This window comes from Neocloeon triangulifer, unplaced genomic scaffold (genome assembly GCF_031216515.1).
Source record: "Neocloeon triangulifer isolate White Clay Creek 2 clone unplaced genomic scaffold, ASM3121651v1 ptg000005l, whole genome shotgun sequence".
In the NCBI taxonomy this organism is placed as follows: Eukaryota; Metazoa; Arthropoda; class Insecta; order Ephemeroptera; family Baetidae; genus Neocloeon; species Neocloeon triangulifer.
This window is the reverse complement of record NW_026775548.1, coordinates 455,736-476,057: the sequence shown is the minus strand read 5'-3', so window position 1 is coordinate 476,057 and position 20,322 is coordinate 455,736. Positions and strand designations below refer to the sequence as shown.

Genomic DNA, 20,322 nt, shown 5'->3' with positions numbered 1-20,322 from the left:
CGCCGTTTGGATTAACAGGTCTAGTTTGTGTTTCAGTTTTTTGGACTCTTTTTCATTTAGATAACTTTCTTTTCTCCCCATTATTGTGAAAAAGTTGTCCAACTCTACTTTTTCAAGTGTGTGAGTGATTAGATCAAGAAATTGACGTTTTTCCGACTTACATCTGAATAGTTGTTTTCTTTTTGCTCTCAGGGCGGCCTTCAAGATCTTCAAGCTGCTTTCCCTGGCGATTTTCTCCATTTCTTTAGTCTTGTCCGGTGGTTTTATTGTGTAGTATTTTGGGATGACGTTATATTTCACACAGTTTTTTAGAAACAAAAATTGCTTTTTCACTCTAATTAACTTTAGGTACACTTTTTCACACGTTGTTAACAACGTGTGAAAAAGTGTACCTAAAGTTAATTAGAGTGAAAAAGCAATTTTTGTTTCTAAAAAACTGTGTACAACGTGTGAAAAAGTGTACCTAAAGTTAATTAGAGTGAAAAAGCAATTTTTGTTTCTAAAAAACTGTGTGAAATATAACGTCATCCCAAAATACTACACAATAAAACCACCGGACAAGACTAAAGAAATGGAGAAAATCGCCAGGGAAAGCAGCTTGAAGATCTTGAAGGCCGCCCTGAGAGCAAAAAGAAAACAACTATTCAGATGTAAGTCGGAAAAACGTCAATTTCTTGATCTAATCACTCACACACTTGAAAAAGTAGAGTTGGACAACTTTTTCACAATAATGGGGAGAAAAGAAAGTTATCTAAATGAAAAAGAGTCCAAAAAACTGAAACACAAACTAGACCTGTTAATCCAAACGGCGGAAAGAGAAAAATCTGGAAGTAAACAGGGATGCATTAAAAATGTAATAAACCTAACTGACGAGGTTTTAACTGAAACGGAAGAAAGAGTTCTGTCATTAGGCCCTAAATTTTGCATATCAGAGAAAGACGAACCAAAGATGGAAATTATCAAAGCTATAGAGTCACTTAAAATAATTTTAACCCCAGAAGAAAGTGGCCCAATTAACACAGAAATTAGCAACCTACTGAATAATAACAAAAAATTGCATCAAAATCTGTCAAAAGAGGAGAAAGAAGCACTTAAAAGATTAAAAAACAAAAAAGACATAGTTTTTCTGAATGCAGACAAAGGAGGCGGGACAGTTCTCATGTATAAAAATGAATACGAGCGAAAAATGGAAAAAATGCTAAACGCGCCGGACTATGAAAAAATTGACAAAAAACAAGCAGACAAAGTCAATAAAGAGTTGCTTGAGTTTATTAAAAACCTGAAAAAAGAACACAAAATTTCGGTAGAGGAGGCCAAAGCCGTCGGCCCCACAATTGAACCAAGAGACCCTTATATTTACGGCACTGTGAAGGCGCACAAAGAAGGAAAGCCGCTAAGGCCAATTGTCTCCACTATTGACTCGGCAATCAGAAACATGGAAAATTACCTCAAAATAGTTTTAAACCCGCTCGTAGAAGCAAGCAATTTCAACATAAAAAATCCAAATGAAGCAATTAAAATAATAAGGGAGCTGGAAATTTCTGGACAAACAAGAATGTGCAGTTTTGACATAAACAGTATGTTCACTAGTGTCCCTAGAGACGAACTTTTAAAAATACTAGAGGAAAAACTAGAAAGTGACCAAACATTAAAAGAGAGAACAACAATGTCACCAAAAACAATTACAGAACTTGTCAATTTCGCAATAAATTCGACCTATTTTCGCTTCAAGGAAGATTATTACATGCAAAAATCAGGTCTGGCAATGGGCTCAACTATCTCACCAGTTTTGGCAAGCATTTTCACTGAAGATTTCCTCTCAAATGCACTGCAAACCTTCCAAGAAAAACCAAAAACACTGAAAAAATATGTAGATGACCTAATTTGTATCTACGAGAAAAATGAATTTAACGCAGAAAATTTCCTGGCGCACCTAAACAGCAAAAATAGCAACTTCCAATTCACGCTTGAAAAAGAAAAAGAGAAAAAACTCCCTTATTTGGACATTATGCTTAAAAGAAAAAATGAAAAAATCTCAACAGCGGTCTATAGAAAACCAACAGACGTTGGCGCGCTACTTAACTTCAAATCAAACCACTCGACAGCAACAAAAATCACAGTGGTGCGAGCAGGACTACAGAGAGCTTATGACTACTGTGACGAAGAGGCCGAGTTGAAGAAAGAAATTACACACGTTTATAAAATCCTAAAACAAAACGGCTACCCAGGAAAATTTGTCCGAAATGTACAAAGGCGCATCGTGCAGGAAAGAGAAAGAAAGCGCGCAGCAGCACAGCAGCCTCCCAGCTCGGCCACAGAGGAGAACAACAACGCAGATAACAGCAGTAACTTCATACAAACAATAGTGATGCCATACGTGAAAGGAAAAGCAGAAGCAATAAGAAGGATGGTTAATAAATACACCCCAAAAGTGAGAATCGCCTTCACAAGCAAAAACACCCTAAGAAAATTTTTAATGTGTGTAAAACCGAAAATTCCCCCATCGGAAAAAGAAGTAGTGTATAAAATTAATTGTAAAACGTGTGATAGAGCATATATCGGGCAGACAAAACGAACTTTGAAAACACGAGTGCGAGAACACATGCGAGCGTTAACAAAACCACAAGACGAAAATGCACCGAATCACAACAAATTGGCGATGCATGCGCAAAAAACAAATCATGATATCGACTTTGAGGGCGCCAGCATTATTCACCGCGAGAAAAATTACAAAAAGAGAGTGGCGGCAGAATCAATGGCCATGGTGGCGATCGGCAATACAATCAGCCAGCCGAGTTTGACGGTTGAAAAAATCTGGTATAAGCCCATCAAGGCGGCCAAAAATTATTTCAAAGAAAAAAGCAAGTGTTCGTGGCCGGCGCCGCCAAGAGGGAGAAGAAAATCAGCCGCGGCAACAGCCCTCCGCTCGCCAGGAGAAAACAGGAGAAAGAAAAAGAGTGCCGCCGCGCCTATTGCAAGTGCACAAAAGAGCAATAAACCCATCCGCACCCACAGGTATCAGCTTAGGCCGCGCACAAAATAAAGAAATATGCAGACAGCAGTGGCGACGAGTGAATACAATGCAATCCCAAAACATATCTTTTACCCGAAAAACCAACCGAAAAATAATTTAGTCTTCTCTCGACCACCGCCGAGAAAGGTACGCTCAAAACACACGTTTAAATATTCTGACCAAAATTACTATAAAAAAATCATGTTTTAAAAAATATTTTTAATTAAATGTCAAATTTTATGTTAAAAATTATTTTGTGAAGAAATGTTAATTTAAATAATTTTTCATGAAAATTGTCAATTTGAAAGAAAAATAATTTTTGAAAAGATTTAATTTTGTACTAATTTTTGTCAAAATGTTTTTCGCAGCTCATGAATTATGGCTGCAGCCCGCAGCCGAAACATGTAGAGCAGGATATTGTTTTTTCTTAAACAATAAACAACTCACAAAAACCCATCGAGGAAAAGCCGATTTTAAATTCAAATCACCATGAAATTTGCTTTTGTATGATGAACAGACATGTCTGGCGAATGCGACCAGGCTGCACAAATGATCAAATGTTCCAATGAACAAGAGCCAGCTATGCTTCAAGCTGCGATAACTGCCCTGGACGAACAAATGACTCTTGTAAATAAATATAATTATAATTATTTTTGAATTCTTTCACTATCCATTGTTGTTTTTTTAACAGGAGAAGTTTGAACCAGCTCCCCCTGCATCTTGCCCAACGATAGCACCCTGCACAGTGAACGTATTATTAACAAAATACGCGAATTAATAAAACTTCTGATTAATCTGATCATTTCCAGTCTACCGTGCAGCACTTTGTGTCTTCTTGTCAACCAGGTTAGAAGTCAAAAGATTAAAGTGAACTCGACTGATGTTTCTGGTATATATAGGTTGCAATAATGCCTCTTTTGGTTATGTCACTGGTATCAACTTAAAAAACTACTTCTTCCCCATTGCTAATGTATGAAAACAAACTTATTCTTAGCATAATGTAAACAAGTAAAATCTCTTGAAGGTGACCTTCGAAAATGCATTTATTGAATGTTGCAAAGCTGGTATGAAACTTGGTTCACTAACTCAGTTGGAGGTAAACTTACTAGTGAAGAGAAGCGGTGAGTTTGGTGATTTTTTAACCACCGAAATCGAATCGAAACGTAATTTCAGATTTGTATCCAATTCCGGATTACGCGTGGACAGCCGCGAGTATGATCAACAGTAGCGGAAATCCACGATGGTGCTCTTCCGCAACACCTTTTTCTACCCTAGGATTTGACAATGTTTCAATATCAGATGCTTCTCAGGCAATCGCAGTCTACTTTCATGACTATGATAATGGCACTTGTGTTAATGACATCAAGAGCTTTGACCCGGCGACTCTCCTCCGACCGTTTTGCTTTCCTCTCTAGATTTCGAGTTCATTTTTACCAAGATCAATTAATTGCTCGTATGTACTTCAATGAACAAATAAAATATCACAAAGATTATCTCAAATATGAACCACGTAATCAATCTGATTTTTGCATGCATTTTTATTTTAATTATTTGGACAACAGATAAATAATTGTCCTAATGCTTACTTTTAAATGTATGTATCTCCATTTTGATTTATTTAGACAATAATTTTGTTGGTCGACTTTCGTTGAAATTAAAAATAAATCGACGATTCTCTATGTGAACATCAAAACCTCTTAATTAATTTTTCTCTGTTCTTCAATAACGCTTGGTTTTTTTTTCACACTGTGACTGCGATAGGTGCCCATGCAACAAGTCACAATGATACGTGCAGGAATGTAAATTAAACGCAGACCAAGATTCAAAATGCTGTGGCAGTTTCATTTTTAAAAATTGAAAACTAAATATTTCACAATGTGTGGAGCGGAAGCTTCGGCCGATATGAATTATGAGTATTTCATCAAGTTTCCTGTTCTTTCCTGCTCTCTATAATTTCAGCAGTGCGTTGAAAATTAGAAAACTTTTCAAACATGCACTGGAGAATTGTAAAAATGTTAGGAAAATTTTGAATTGATGAATTTTTGATAAGATTTCCTGCCGTTTGCTTCTACAAAAGTAAATGAAAATTTTGCAAAGCAGAATTATATTGACTCTGTATTAAGATTAAATTTGCTTTTCTTATATTCTCGTTTTAAAATTGATCTCAAGTTGCATTGATGCTTGGGGGTGAAAGTCTTTATAATATATTTTAATTATCTAAATTGGTTCCTCAAACTCAGTTGAAGAGTTTTAGACAATTGTTGCAAATTTTTGTTAATTTAATTAAATTAGGTAAACAGAAAAATATACACGATTTGAAAAAATAAATAATAAATTTCATGAAAAATTTTCATTTTCTGGGACGTCACGACGAGGACTGACGGAACAACATTAATTCCCGCAATCAGTTGGGCGGAAGCAGGCCCTGATTTTATTATGAATTTCGAGCTGATGCTGCGGCGTCCTTTTTTTAAACAATTCACCAGTTTAATATCAAATTTTTCTCTCTCCAAGCGCCATGATGTCGATAGCGCTTTGATCATGCGACTGGATTTCATTACAATTATTTTTGTAGATCAAAGCGAAAAGTTGATAATCACCAAAATTGAAATTTTATTTCTGCAGATTTTTAGCTTTTTCGTCTCAACAAATGCAGGAAACAAACGGCAGCAAAAAATTAGGAAAAATGGTGAAACACGTGATTTGAAACTAAAATGTTCACATATTAATTTTATTAAACAAAATTTTCAAAGGCCTCAAGTCCGCTAGAAGGCCAATGATTATCAAATGCTGCGGTAAATCTTCGTGTCAGCCGAAGACATCAAACTCTCGGTCTACTTTCACTCATAAAAATTCAACTTCATCTCTAAAAAATTTAAATTCGAAAAAGGTTAATTTAAATTATTATTTTAACACAAACCTAATAAAATTTAAAGACCACACCGATCAATGCAAACCGCCCATCAAGTGACGAGAGCTCTACCACTTTTGCAGCCTCAAATGGAGAAATCAGCACAGAATTAAATGCAATCGAGTAAAAACATTTCAATTTCTTTAAAAATATCAACTACAAATGCAAAATTGAAACAGAACAACCACGACAATAAATTTTGAGATTGCATCAACTTCCGACACAACAGGTTCAGCCGAAAGATTTTTTTTTTTTTATTATTTTAAATAATTTTATTTTGAAGCTGATGGTGGGAAAATGTCTGAAGCAGCTATGGTTAATAAAACTTTAAAGGGGTTTAAAAAGTAATTAAAATTTAGAATTTTCTTAGTCATTCAGCACAAGTAAAACAGACACAACAACCTTCTCAACTCGAACTGAAACAATCGGTTAAACCAAAATGTTATTTTGTTTCTTCTTAAATGATTTTGATATATTAATTAAACAGTAAATGGTGGGAAAATGTCTGAAACTGCCACAGTTAATTTATAAATTTAGATATAATTTAATGATAATTAAAATTGTGAGTTGTATTTTTCTTTTAGTCTTCCAGCAAGAGTAAAATAGACACAACAATCGTCTCGAGCCAAACTACAACAAATCCAGGCTCGAATGTTGCAACTCCAATGATCCCAATAACGACTACCTTGACCACCATCACGGCTCTGGTTTTGACAAGTACAATCAAAACGAGCACCCCTCCTCCTCAGATTAAAGTAGAGATTCGTTGAAACGAGAATCAATCTTACCGAAAGATCTTTTTCACAGCTCGTTTTTGAAAGTTTCGATTCCATTTTGCAAGTGAAGAAAGACGTAAAATTTTAACCAAAATAATAATGTTGCTGATTAACGAAGACGCCTTTTGCAGATGAATCTTTTTAATACGGACGGGACTTTAAAAGGTAAAAATTTTTTATTAAATAATAGAATTAATTATAATTATTTTAAAGATGCTGACAAATACGGCTCGTGGGTTCAATCCGGCGGTCTCCAATTTTTGTTCACAATGAATCCGGTGACATTTTTCCATTCATAAAACGCACAATTTTTATAAAATATAATAATTGAAAAGCTTAATTGGACCGAAAATTTCGTCAACTGCAGCAAGCTAGGGATGGCGCCTCTGACTTTTAGTAAACAGAAATCACTCGAATGCTTCAAGAACATGAGTAAATAATTAAATTTTAATTCATTTTCTTGCTGATATTATTCGATTTAAGCCTCCGACTGGAAATTCACTTCCAACTTTTGGACTTCGGCGACGCGCGTCAGTCCCAAGGATTTTGTTTGGGGCAAAGAAAACGTCACGGTCGACATGCTCAACGTTCCCTGGGCGTTCAACCAGCCGGACATTCAGAACAAGAACCAGAATTGCTTGCAAATGAATGTGGTCAAAGGCAATGCGACGATCCAATTCTCTGCCAGCGTCTGCTCCGATTCGTACTTTTTTTCGTGTCAAGTATTTATTTTAACTTTGGGTGGTTTCACGATAGATTTTACTCAAATTGGCCAAAAAATGACCGATCTTGATTTTCACATATGTTGTTGGGCTAGGTGAGAAAATACTCTCCGTAAAATTTCACTTGAAAATTTTGAGTACTTTTCCGGGAAATCAGATTTCCGAAAAAATGCGATAAGAAACAGAAAATGTTGAATATCTTTGCTTCTATTTAGAAATTAGGTATGTTCTCTTCAATTCTAGACGTAACTTTTTATGCCCGACAACTTTTCTGTTGACAACTTTTGTGTAGGTCAAAGTTCAAGGTCACTTAATTGCAAATTCACTTTTTGACGCGATTTTCGCAAAGATGCACCCGTCAAATGTTTTCCGGGGTATAGGAAAAAATGTAGCCCCTAGTGTGTAGAACAAAATCCTTGATTTTCAAAATGGGGTTATTTTTTGTTTTTGAGATATTTTTAAATGAATTTTAAAAAGCAGTCAAAAATAGCTTTTTTGCATCGAAAAACACTTATTTTTGTAATTCATTTATATATATCTCAAAAACAAAAAACAACCCCATTTTAAAAATCAAGGTTTTTGTTCTACACACCTGGGGCTACATTTTTTCCTATACCCCAAAAAATATCTGAGGGGTGCATCTTTGCGAAAATTGCGTTAGAAAGTGAAATTTGCAATTTAGTGACCTTGACCTTTGACCTACACAAAAGTTGTCAACAGAAAGGTTGTCGGGCATAAAAAGTTACGTCTAGAACTGAAAAGAGCATACTTAATTTCTAAATAGAAGCAAAGATATTCAACATTTTCTGTTTTTTTTTTAAAATTTGATTTCCCGGAAAAGCACCCAAAATTTTTAAGTGAAATTTTAGGGAGCACAGCGTCTTATCTATCCCAACAACATATGTGAAAATCGGGATGGGGTCCTTTCATGAAAAAATTTTGCCAATTAGAGTTAAATCTATCGTGAAACCACCCCTTTAGATTTGCTCACGAAAATAATTATCTAATTAGGGTCCACCAATGCCAACCAAAGCACCGAAATGCTCTTTTCCCATCTGCCCGAATATTACGTGCACGAAAAACGTATGTAAATTTATTTCGGGAATTTGCAAATATAAAATCAAATTTCAGCCAAAATATTTCAAGACTTCGTCTTCTGGGGCGCAGTTTTTGGACAGTTAAGTTCACTTAAAAATCAAATTTGTGGTCTAACTGAATTTCAGAAGCTTATCAGTACGGTGGCTGGATATCGTCCAAGGGCCGAGTCTACATGTTTAGCAAGCCGGAAGATCTGCAGACAGTATGTGTCATTTTAATAAAATTGAAAACTCGAAATTGGTTAACACAAAATTCGGGTAATGCCTTCTGCGCCAAAAAGACTAATTTCCCTTTAAGTCTTTAAAAAGGATTTTTTAAGTTTTATCAGAACGGTTGTATCTATTGGAATAAATGAGAATGAATGATTCACAAGAAAGTCAAGCATAAAAAACACTTATATTTTTAGTTCAATGGCAATGCCCATTTTTCAGGTCAGTTCTTTTGAGGCACCACATTATTAATGAATTTGTAAAATTTAAAACAAAGTAATGCAAAACAGATTCGTTTTCAAAATAATAATTTTTTTCTCTGATGTCAATTATAACTAATCATATTAATAAAATTCAATTAATAAAAAATTCAATTATGAAAATAAACTCCTTCTGCCTAAATAATTATTTACTTGAAGAACAAAGTTAAAATAAATTATTAAGCCTTATTTCATTGACCTAATTAAGATTTAAACTTATTCATAAAATTAAATTGAAAATAAAATGAATAAAATGTCTAATTCATTTTATTTTGTGCTATGAAAGTTTCAAGGTGCAATGGTCAAATGTTGCGAGCTTGGGATGACGTTGCTGAGTCTTGCGTATAATTACAAATACCAAGCTTTGTTAAGCGCGTACAAAGGTTTTCTTGATTTAATTAATTTTTTTCGGTATTATTTTGACCGATATAACTGCAGGAAGGTCGTTCTTCGAAGAGTATTACTGGACCTCAGGTTCTAATAAAGGTTGCGAGGATACCTTTGGGTTTTGCAGCGACAAGCGTCTCCTCGGGGACAATTCGAGTTGGTTGTTGGGACAGCCGGACAACGCAGGTGGCAACGAGAGCGGCATCGCAATTTTTATCAACTCATCTTCCAACATCTTCCTTGTTGACCTGAACGAGGAGACAAAGTTGCGGTACATCTGCGAAGTAATAATATTAATTAATTGTATTCCACTATTACAAAGGTTATTGATTCACTTTAGGCGCGAAACAATTCAAATGCCAAGACCGGCGGCACCGCAATTAGTGACGAATGCGCCAATATTTTCAACGTCAGTCAAAGTATTGTTGCTTTTTCGAGTTTCGGTTTTTTGTAACACGATTTATTGTCACTCGCAGCTGAAGTGGATTTATTGTTGAAGAACGACACGGTTCAGTTTGATCTGCGGATCAAGGTTTTTTTTAACAGAAATAATAATTAACACTGATTTTTCAATTTCTGCAAATGATTTTAGTGCTATTTGAAATGCGTTGGAGAAAACGTGGGTTTGGTGAGTTAATTTTTGAAATTGCACTGGATGTTTTAAACAATTACAAATAATAAGTTGGTCGATGGCCAACTCGTGCAGGCTGATTTGGTAAAAGCACTGGAGGATTTGGTCAAAGGCAATTGGACCAAGCTGAAGCGGTATCTATTTGTTATCGACAACTGCTGGGCCTCGGGAAGCGGTTTTTTTAATATATTTTACAAAAACCATCAAATTTGCTTTTGTATGATGAACAGACATGTCGGGCGAATGCGACCAGGCAGCACAAATGATCAAATGTTCCAATGAACAAGAGCCGGCCATGCTTCAAGCTGCGATAACTGCCCTGGACGAGCAAATGACTCTTGTAAATTAATATATAATTATATTTGAATTCTTTCACTATCCATTGTTGTTTCGAAAACAGGAGAAGTTTGAACCAGCTCCCCCTGCATCTTGTCCGACGATAAGCTGCACAGTAAACGTATTATTGAAAAAAATTCCCGAATCAATACTTTCTGATTTATCTGATAAAATCCAGACTACCGTGCAACAATTCACGACTTGTAAAGATGGTTTGAATTCAGAAGAATAAAGTGAGAACTTGACTTATGTTTTTATGGTTTAGGTTGTGTAAATGACTCTATTGGTTATGTTGCGGTTCTCAACCGTATAAACTACTTCTTCCCCATCGCTAATGTATGAAAACAAACGTATTCTTAGCATATTTGAAACAAGTAAATTCTCATTTAGGTGACCTTTTCAAATGCATTTATTGAATGTTGCAAAGCTGGTATGAAACTTGGATCGCTAACTCGGTTGGAGGTAAACACGCTAGTGATTAATAGCGGTGAGTATTGTGATATTTTAACCACTGTAATCGAATCGAAACGTAATATCAGAGCTGTATCCACTTCCGGATTATTCGTGGACAGCCGCGAGTATGATCAACAGCAGCGGAAATCCACGGTGGTGCTCTTCAACAGCGCCTTTTTCCACCCTAGGATTTGACAATGTTTCAATATCAGATGCTCCTCACGCAATCGCAGTCTTTTTTCAGTGCGATGTTAACGGCACTTGCGTAAATGACATCAAGAGCTTTGACCCGGCGACTCTTCTCCGACCCTTTTGCTTTCCTCTCTAGATTTCGAATGTTTAAAATATTAATAAAGATTCCATAATTGGTGTTGATTTAAAAATTAAATTAGGAATATTTTCTGCTTGTCTTTATCCTATCTATCAATCAGTAAAACATAATTAATTATACTCAACCATTATATATGACACATCAAAAATTAGTTATCTTCTGCATAAAAATTTATACAAATCAGAAAACAATAATTTTACACCAAAAAAGGTGAATTCACAACAGACAAAGGATTGCAAATCTATCTGACATTTTATGTTTAGTTAAAAAAAGGATCTGATTCAAATTAGTTCTCAAAAACATTGGCTGGGCAGCTCGCAAATGAAAGGCTGATTAAAGTTGCTTGGACAGCTGTTCAATTTCCCCTTGGCATTGTAGAGAAGAACGCAGTCCTTCCTCTTGTCCGCCCCCTCCACCCACATGGGACTGTCCAACTCCAATTTGGTCCCGTCATTCCAACGAAAGTCCTTTTCACTTCCACTTGCTTGGTTTTTTGCCGAAACCCACCAAGCTCCTGAAAGAAGAACGATTATTTAATGAGAGAAAAGTTTTTTTTTTTTAAATATTTCTTGTCTCACCAGTATGAATTCTGTGTGCTTCTGCCGCGACCACCTTGGCCTCATTTTGATCTTTGATCGTGGCGAAATTGAGGCCTCTTTTGCTGCAAGTCTCGTTCGCAGAAGTCCAGTTTGCCTGGTGAAGAAAAATTATAGAAAAATACAAAGAAGCTGCGAGTTGAGACTTTTACATTAATTGGGTAGGAGAAAAAGTACATCTTGTCGTTTGACAGGAAAGTCAATTTTGACGAACCTGAAAATTATCAAATCAAATTGGTTTTTGAATTTCCAATCAACGCGTTTGTGAAAATATCGTACGAGCCAGAGTGCATCGGGCTGCCAGGAGAGTTTGTTCCGAGAACTGAAAAGAAGAAAATTGTTCTCCTCAATAAAAGAGTCGTGAGTGAAAATCACAAGAATTGAACCTGAATGTGACGTCCGGCGAGATTTACTAATGCGTCCAGCTTTTCTCTGTCGTCCAATTCCATGCGCTTTTCCTTTTCCGAGGCAAGCAAAAGTTTGAATTTGAATAATTAGTCATAAATTATTTTAGTTGGTGTGATTTTTTTTTACCAAATCTTTCAGCGTTGTAAAAATAAATCAGTCTCAACGCACATATTGATCAAATTTAACTGTGTCATATCCGTTAAAATTTGATTTTAAATAATAATTTAGATTATTATACTGGTTTAATGCATTGAATGGAGTTCTCAAATCTCTCGTGATATTTTAAATGGTGATAAATCATTTTTAATTTTATGATTTTATACATTTCAAGCGATCATTTAAAATAATCTCATCCTCACCTGATCAATTTGTTTTTCCAATTGATAAATCCTCTCAAAAGTACTTTCGTTGAAATTTTTCACCTCTTGCTCAACTCTTTCAACCGTCTGAATTAAAAAAAAGCAGAATTTTTAATCTTGGGCAGATTTAAAAAAAAAAACCATTACTGATCTGCAATCAATTAAATATTTGTACCTGATTGAGGCGTAGGTCGACAGTTCTGGCCAGTTGGTCAAGTCGGTCGTTGCTAGCTTTGGAAAATTCGTTTTGCTTCCGCGTCTCCACAACCTGAAAAACTCACAAAGTAAAATAATTTGTATAATAATCATGATAAATTTTGATTTGAATTAAATTCGCACTTGATCGTCGACGATTCTTATCAATTGGTTGAGCTTTTGATTTGTCTCGTTCAAATTCTGCAATATTTTCTGTCGAAACTCGGATTCTTCTGGCTAAAAATATAAATTATCGCCATTTTTAATGCAGCTCGGTAAAAAATTGTGATATAATTTTTCTTGTAAATTCTATCCTGCGCCAAAACGCATCGTCGTTACCCCTTTTTTGTTGATTGTTATGAAACTTTATAAGAAGATATTTTTATTTGGAAAACATAACAACAATTTCAAAGTTGTTTTAATGCATTTTTGATTAATATAAAAATTAGTGAAATGAAAGTACCTTGGTTGAAGGTTGGCTGGCCAGGGCGGCGGCGACTAGCAAAACGACCATTGAGGCGAAGCGAGCCATGGTCAGTCTTTCCATTTAATTAAATTGCGATTCGCTCTCAATTCATCAAAAGACTTCTTTTATCTCTGGCTTTTATCACTGCTCTTTGCCCTTTGCCTCTCTGCGCGAAAAAAAATTGGAACTAGATAAAACCAAGATCAGTGTCAACTCCATTATATTTTGTAAAAATCTACGCATCAACTTTGTTAATTCAAAAATAATTTGAAACAATAAAAACAAAACCAAATCAAATGAAGCCGATTGGAAATTTCATTAAAAAAATTTGATTGAAGTAGAATTTTACTAAATTACATGAACGGTTTAATTATTACAAATAAAAATCACAAAAATTATAAATGCATGCATTTTTTCCTCTGCTACCAAAACAAAAAACCAGAATTCTTATTTTATAGAGCATGGCAAATTATTAATTGTGGCGTCCTTTAGTATACGCATCGCCATTTTCTATATAAATTTAGAAAATAGTTTTTGTTGTAAAAAGATGTTTGTTGATGGACAATGTTGAATGCCGGCATGAGACCTTCCTCATCCTTGAAATTCCATCACGTTTCCTGTTCTTTCCTGCTCTCTATAATTTCAATGCGTAAGCGAATTTTTTCAAAATGGTCAGGTGGAAAATTAAAATTCAATCAAACTTGGAAAATGTTGTATTAGTTTATGAATTTTATTAGCTTTTTTTGCCCCTTGCTTCTTTAGAATTGATTGTTTTAAACCCTTTCTTCACTTTTCTTTGAGAAGAAAAAGTCCAAATTCAAAGAGCAATCGGTACTACGAGGGATGACGAGCGTGAAATCATCAACAGATTTTAATTGTCAATCGGGCTGATTATTATTATCCTTAAAAAATTATGCAAGAACGAGGTTCAAAAGTAGGCAAACCGCGTGACTCACCTGCGCCGTCAGTTGCATACGTTCAAAATGAGAAATGCCTAGGTGTGTTTTATATGGGCTAAAATAAAAGTTGTAAAACCCATCAAACAACTTAAATTTAGTGAAATATTCCATTAGCTGAGCAATTTCACTATTTTTTATCTAAAATTTGCATCACTATCAAAAGTTTTCAAAGAATTTTTTGAATAAAAAATGCTGCAAATTTTCTAGAGTTGAATTTCTATGAAGATTTTAACAAATTCAATTGATTTGGATATGTCATTATTTTGATCGCCGAAATAGGTTTTTTTTTGTAAATGTGAACGTTTTCCTTCTGAAACGCTAACCCAAGACTAAAGCTTTTTATTTTCTTTTGCATGGCAAAAATTCTACACAACGATGTCCGGCGTGTTTTCGACGATCCACTTGACAAAGTAGGTCAGGTCGGTGAAGAGTTTGGGGTCGCAATTCTGTCCAGTCGCGACGCCACGCAAGAAGAATCGGTCTTGATTCTCAACCACGAATCCGCCCCTGTTTTCTCCCTCGCACGCGCCGCTTCCTTTTGAAAGAATGAAGAAAATTAAATGTAATGTTTGTTGTAAGAGAAGAACTGACGATTTTGAGGAAAAGCAGCGCAGAAGTTTTCCAGGGGTCGCAGGTTGCGCGAAAAGAAGTGCCTGTTGCTTTCGTAGCACTCGGCGTAGGAAACCACCTTCAAACCCTCACTCTTGCCAACCTGACGTGAAACAAAAGTAATTATTTAAAAATTCAAATTTGATTAATGAAAATTTCCGCACCGAGCCCGTCCTTCCGGCGATTTCCTTGAGGTCGTAGTCCGAGTTCCACAGGCAAATCGGCGCCAAAGCGACTTCCTCTTTCAAAATGACAAGGGCGACGTCGTCCTTGACACCACCCGTGCTGTGGTTGTAGCCGGGATGCACCACCACAGACGAAACCTACATTTTAATATATTTAAATGTAAAAATTTTCAATTAAAGTGAATCTGTTTTCTCAAAATTACCGAATGATTCTCTTTGTTCGGGCCAAGTTCAATGATCAAGTCGACAGCCTCAATTTTATCTCCGTTGGAATTAAAAAGACAGTTCGCCGCTGCAAATAGAATTCAAAATGTTGATAGCTTCAAGGAAAATGTCACAAATTCTATATTCTCTACGAGATATTTCAGGTGTTTCTTTTGTTGTGCAAAGGACAATTTTACTGACTCGTTAGAAATGTTTTCAAAAATCAATTTCAAAAATCAAACCTGTGACGAGAACCTTGCTGGAAATTAGCGTCGCTTCGCAAGAATGATCTTTTCGTGACAGACGAGCGAGCCAAGGTTGTTGTTTTGACTTTGGTCCGCATCCGGCAAAACTCTGCCCTGACCCGAAATCTGAACAATCAAATCGGTTAAATTTTTACAGAGAGAATAATTTGGTTGAAAAACCTATTTTCGGCTTCGGTTCGGGAATCTGCGGAAACACGGCGAGGTCTTGGGACGCCAGGACGATCTGATTGGTGAAAGGAAGAATGTCGTGCCAAAGTTGGGTTCGCGTTCCATACGTGAAAGGCACCGAGGCGCGCACGTAGAATCGATTGTTGCGTTCCACGTACAGCATTGTTGAAGAGGCTGCGAAAAAACTCATATTTTACCAGGACAATAAAAATATATGTATTTGGCCCATTTAATTGTAAATAAGCCAGTCTTCCGTGTTTAGTACCAATTAATATAAAATCCACTTACAAGGTTGTGTGCAGATTGCGTTGCCGTAAAGGTTGCATTCCCATTCGGAAATGTTTCTCCCGCTGTCAGTGTAGCACGTCGCCTCAGGTAGAACACTTGCTTTTGTCATCCCGTTGACCTGATTGCATTTAAGAAGTACAAAATTTTCACGTAATATTATCTTCATTAATTACTAAAAAAAAAAGGTAAATCGAGAAACCCACAAATTATACTTTTCTTAGTTTTGAATTTCAACTTGAAAATTATTTGATGATGCGCATTTTACAGGGTTCGAATGAAAGTTCTGGTGTTTAAAATTTGGCCGATTTACCGAGCTGAACAGAAGGAAAAAATGCCAACATAATTAATCGTACTTACGTCGTAATAAGAGTCCAAGTAGAAGGTTTGCTCGGCGTCAATGCTCTTGTCTCGATTCCACAAGCACACGGGCCTCAGGCTCGGCGCCAGTTTCAATTTTTCGGTCCGCCAAACGTGAATTTGGAATATTGACATTCCGTAGTTGAATTGCACTACCTTGAAGTCCAGCAACTGCAAATAATTTGCCAAATATTTCAATCTTCAACTGATAAAATTATGTTTTTCGTTAATTTCTTCGTCTACGTTTGAAACTTTTATTTCTTTTGTGAATTGATAGAGATGATTCAAGCACCATTTATATTGAAAGAACTCTGGAATTGGAATTACAAACTTGCAATTCACCTTTTGGCTGATAAGACCTCGTCCCGCGAAGCACTTTTCCTGGTCATTTTTGTTGGTACAATCTCCGGCTAATATTTGAATATTCTTTCCTTCCTCGAATTCATATAACAATTGCGTCGATTCGGTTGATGCTGAAATAATTGTTCTGAAAGTGGCAAAAAATTGCAAAATTCTGCATACGAATGATCAGCGTTTGGTCCGAGATAAGATCAGCATTGTAAACGTAACTTTTGCCCTCGATTCTGAGGTAAACACGCCACGGAGGGAACTTGTTGGAATCGCGTGGGTTGCTCAGTCGCCCGCAGTCCTCAAAACTCAGATTTTCTGTATCTCCAAATCTGAAAACTGAGATTGGAAATGCAATTTCAGAAAATACATACAATATTTTGTAAAATTTGTAACTTATATACTTGACCGGTGGAAATTATTTTTATATTTCCGAATTTCCAATTCTAATTTTTAGAAATTTATTCAAATCTCCAGATTTTTCAAATGATATCACGCGACTTAATTTGCCAATTATGCTAATTATTTTCTAAAATTAAATTTTTTATCATACCTGGGGATCGGCCTGGAGGAATGGATGCGTTTTTTCCGTAATTCCAGCATTCATTCAAGGTAATTTTCTAAGTAATTAATAAAAAAAAAGTGATCATGCCATAAACTGAATCAAACAAAAATTGTTGTGTGTTTCACCTTGGAACGGGCAAAAGCAGAAAAACTGCAGCAAATTGCGAGAAGCAAAATCCATTTCCTCATTTTCCACGGTTTGCGTCTCAAAATTATTGTATTTTTAAATTCTTCCTAAATTAATAAATCGCCATTAATTAAAATAAAAATATGAGGAATGATTTTTGTAATTTTGGCTTGGCAAATAACGGTGAAAAGGAAAATTGACTTACGCTTAAATTATGTTAAGAAATATCTTGTCCTGGTTTACATCAAGTGGGACACCAAATGAAGAATGAATATTGGAGATTACGCGCCGAGTCTCTTATTAAAATTGGCATTTGATAAACTTTGACCTTTGCGGTTCAGATGAGAAGCACAAGGGATAAAGCCAAAATTGAACATAATTAATTTTTCGTCTTCACAATTGAAGTTAATATTAATAAATAATTAATTGACTTGGATCAAAATTTGTAAGAAAAAATCTAAGAATATGCACTCCATTTTTAAATTTGCAAACTACTTTTGGAAATTATTTTGAAAATCAAGAGCTCAAAGATTTAAAGGCGAAAAGGTCACATTTTATAATTTTTGATTTTATTTGGAGAATATTTAGTGACAAAATTTGATACCAAAGGAGAATCAAATAAATATTTCTTGCCATTTATTGACAATATATGGAAAATTCCAAGTTATCCCCTAGCTCGCTTTTGTCTCTATAAGAATACAAATACAATATTCGCGCTTCATAAATTCGAGTTTGAAATAAAGCACTTTTTTATGGGCCAAAACTATATTATTTCATTTATAAATATTATTTTTACATAAAATAACTACAATTCTATTGATGCTACAACGAAAATCTAGGCACCCAAATGCTCCTGCTGACGTCCCCTTTCCATGCATGTGTCACACACAAAATTTATTTTTGAAAGGGTCGCGGGTCACTGAGGGTCAATAACCTTTTGTAACCTGGCCACCATGTGCGATACATAGTTGGAAAGGGAAAGCCAAAGCGATCATTTTTTGTTTTTATACATTTAGTCTTGACTCTATCAGGGAAAACTAACAGAGGATGGAAGCGAATTTTTCACACAAAAATGCACTCACATAACATTGATTGTCGTCCTTTGATCCAAAATATCTCAAAAAAGGTAAAGAATAAGAAGCACCAATGTTTGGTATTTTGATTATTACTAAATGATTAAGCAACTTTTGGCTATTGCGGAATCAAAAAAGAAAAATTATAGACTTTGGAAGCGACTGAAAAAATTACGCTAAAAAATAGTGAATAGTGACCTTTAGCTTTGACCTATGGCCTTGGTCACTCTTGATAAATTGTAGGGCCTCTGATTTCCAACCATTTCGCTCAATGAACCTTTGTGCTATCTGCAACACGGGCTCAGTTAAAATATATTTTTAATGTTTTAAAATGGCTTTTTTTATTTTAAAAAAATCTTCTATTATGGGCCCTTGTAAAAGAGGCAAATTGGAGAATTTCCAAAATCCTGATGATCTGTTTGTTTACACCCTAAGAACCAACCCATGCCAAGAATGGCCGTTTAAAAAAGTGCCGTTTTCAAAATTTAATTCTTTGAAAATTTTGTTTTTGCAAAATTTACAGAAGGCTGTCTTTGCGTTATATTGGTTATATTTAAAAAGAAAAACATATTTTTTTTCACTCTTCTTCTTTTGAAATGAAATTTATTTGAAAAGCTCAGCTTTCAGTAGCATTCGGTTGGCAGTTCGCAAATGACATAAAATCTAAAGAAACACGGGTAGCTATTGAGTTTTCCAGCCTCCCAATTGTAAAAGTAAACGCAGTCGTGCGTCTTGGCCGCTCTGCCCCACCACAAAGTGCTGTTCAACTCTAGTTTTGTCCCGTCGTGCCACCGGAAGTCTCCTTCGCTTTTCCTCGCGGACACCAACCAGTTCGGACCTGAAATTCATTTTCATTTTTTCAATTTCTTTCAAAATTTAATTGGCCCACCGGTCTCAATTTTTAAGGCTTCTGCCGCGACCACTTGCGCGTCTTTCGTGTCTCTGAGCGTGGCCAAGTGCAGACCCATTTCGGCGCAAGTCTCGTTTGCCGAATTCCAGTTTTCCTGCCAACCAAACCCACTTTGTAAGAATTTTGTAAAAAAAAGCAATTTCTCACATAAGATTGAATGAACGAGTACTTCTTGCCGTTGGACAGCGTCGTCAAATTTGATGAACCTGCACGGTAGCAATTTTAATTAGTCATTAGTTCATTCCTAAATTTTAAGTAATTTTCGTAAAACCTACGAGCGACATTGCAGTACGTTCGGTCGTGCTTAACCGACTCTTGGGGCTGAAAACATAATAAGAAATTATAAAGAAAAGTCGAACTAATCCACATTTCATGATTTTCCACTCAAAATAAATTCCATTCTTGGTTTTACTGTTTTAGTTTTTCTATCAAACAATAAAAAAACCCAAAAAATCCATCGTGTTTTAAGTAAAGGAAATTTTCAATCGAATCAAACGCCGCTCTAAATAAACAAAAATTGTTTCAGTTTTGAAACCTGGGGATCCAATTTGGAAAATCTTGATCTTTTTTTAGGTTTAATAAAGGAACTTATCATATCACTGAACAATTGATTTTTTTTTTGGGTACCTTGGTGGTTGAAGATTGGGCGACGAGAAGAGCGAGCAACAAGAAGAAATGACGAGCCATGGTCAGAGACTTTTAATTTGCACTGACTCGATTGACTCGCAACCGCTTCTCCCCTTTATCACTGACTGCCCTTTGACCCCGCGAAACAAAATTATGATCTTTTTTATTAGAATTAAACGTCAAATTCGCTCCTTCATACTTGTTATTAACTCTCTCTACACTTTATGGTATTCAAACTATTGATAAAGAGGATGGAACCACCTCAGGGCAGCAAAATCCTCCACAAAAACTAATAGTTTAGGTCATAAGGATCATTCTGATGAACAAAAAATTGCGTTTAGATGCGTAATTTTTTTAGAAAAGGTTGAAATCGTGGTTTTTCAATTTCCGAGAAATTGTCATTGGCATTCTTTGTCTGCTCTTCCAGGATCTCCATTTCCCGCGTAAATAGAGAAAAATTCACGTAAAATCAAATTCTTAATTTAA

The 20,322-nt window shown here is 35.6% G+C and overlaps 4 protein-coding genes across 6 annotated transcripts; 1 reads left to right on the top strand and 3 right to left on the bottom strand.

Annotated features, from left to right (window-relative positions):
* Nucleotides 1–4,034: 4,034 nt before the first annotated feature.
* On the top strand, nt 4,035–11,178 carry LOC132193784 (uncharacterized). 2 transcript variants are annotated; one of them, XM_059614669.1, is made up of 29 exons: nt 5,538–5,584; nt 5,639–5,702; nt 5,767–5,903; nt 5,950–6,047; nt 6,104–6,153; nt 6,208–6,239; nt 6,295–6,352; nt 6,412–6,443; nt 6,509–6,679; nt 6,732–6,776; nt 6,832–6,865; nt 6,914–6,978; nt 7,036–7,132; nt 7,184–7,422; nt 8,434–8,505; nt 8,554–8,599; nt 8,646–8,722; nt 9,276–9,372; nt 9,428–9,660; nt 9,717–9,795; nt 9,853–9,908; nt 9,969–10,004; nt 10,059–10,182; nt 10,238–10,347; nt 10,408–10,464; nt 10,522–10,555; nt 10,609–10,679; nt 10,734–10,830; nt 10,883–11,178. In XM_059614669.1, the coding sequence occupies exons 1-29, from the start codon at nt 5,555–5,557 to the stop codon at nt 11,122–11,124; spliced, it is 2,583 nt and encodes an 860-aa protein (XP_059470652.1). In that variant the 5' UTR covers nt 5,538–5,554; the 3' UTR covers nt 11,125–11,178. The 2 variants fall into 2 exon arrangements, with proteins under 2 accessions (XP_059470653.1, XP_059470652.1); XM_059614670.1 differs by lacking the exons at nt 5,538–5,584; nt 5,639–5,702; nt 5,767–5,903; ... (3 more) ...; nt 6,295–6,352; nt 6,412–6,443 and adding exons at nt 4,035–4,134; nt 4,187–4,256; nt 4,313–4,466.
* A 97-nt stretch (nt 11,179–11,275) lies between these two features.
* LOC132193965 (uncharacterized) lies at nt 11,276–13,291 on the bottom strand. Of its 2 annotated transcripts, none has more exons than XM_059614963.1 (9): nt 13,149–13,291; nt 12,830–12,922; nt 12,666–12,758; nt 12,491–12,577; nt 12,110–12,181; nt 12,003–12,045; nt 11,876–11,937; nt 11,706–11,820; nt 11,276–11,641 (listed from the first exon to the last, which is right to left on the bottom strand). In XM_059614963.1, the coding sequence occupies exons 1-9, from the start codon at nt 13,230–13,232 to the stop codon at nt 11,421–11,423; spliced, it is 870 nt and encodes a 289-aa protein (XP_059470946.1). In that variant the 5' UTR covers nt 13,233–13,291; the 3' UTR covers nt 11,276–11,420. The 2 variants fall into 2 exon arrangements, with proteins under 2 accessions (XP_059470946.1, XP_059470947.1); XM_059614964.1 differs by having other exon boundaries at nt 11,901–11,937.
* A 290-nt stretch (nt 13,292–13,581) lies between these two features.
* On the bottom strand, nt 13,582–17,574 carry LOC132193820 (uncharacterized). Its single transcript, XM_059614726.1, has 13 exons — nt 17,432–17,574; nt 17,226–17,333; nt 17,089–17,155; nt 16,710–16,874; nt 16,530–16,660; nt 16,188–16,358; nt 15,831–15,948; nt 15,534–15,716; nt 15,351–15,479; nt 15,108–15,196; nt 14,884–15,042; nt 14,702–14,822; nt 13,582–14,645 (listed from the first exon to the last, which is right to left on the bottom strand). Exons 2-13 carry the CDS (start codon nt 17,286–17,288, stop codon nt 14,476–14,478), a joined length of 1,566 nt encoding a protein of 521 aa, XP_059470709.1. The 5' UTR covers nt 17,289–17,333; nt 17,432–17,574; the 3' UTR covers nt 13,582–14,475.
* A 1,291-nt stretch (nt 17,575–18,865) lies between these two features.
* On the bottom strand, nt 18,866–19,948 carry LOC132193903 (C-type lectin domain family 4 member D-like). The gene is made up of 5 exons (XM_059614853.1): nt 19,837–19,948; nt 19,485–19,530; nt 19,357–19,415; nt 19,189–19,303; nt 18,866–19,137 (listed from the first exon to the last, which is right to left on the bottom strand). The coding sequence occupies exons 1-5, from the start codon at nt 19,894–19,896 to the stop codon at nt 18,923–18,925; spliced, it is 495 nt and encodes a 164-aa protein (XP_059470836.1). The 5' UTR covers nt 19,897–19,948; the 3' UTR covers nt 18,866–18,922.
* Between the last annotated feature and the right edge of the window lie 374 nt (nt 19,949–20,322).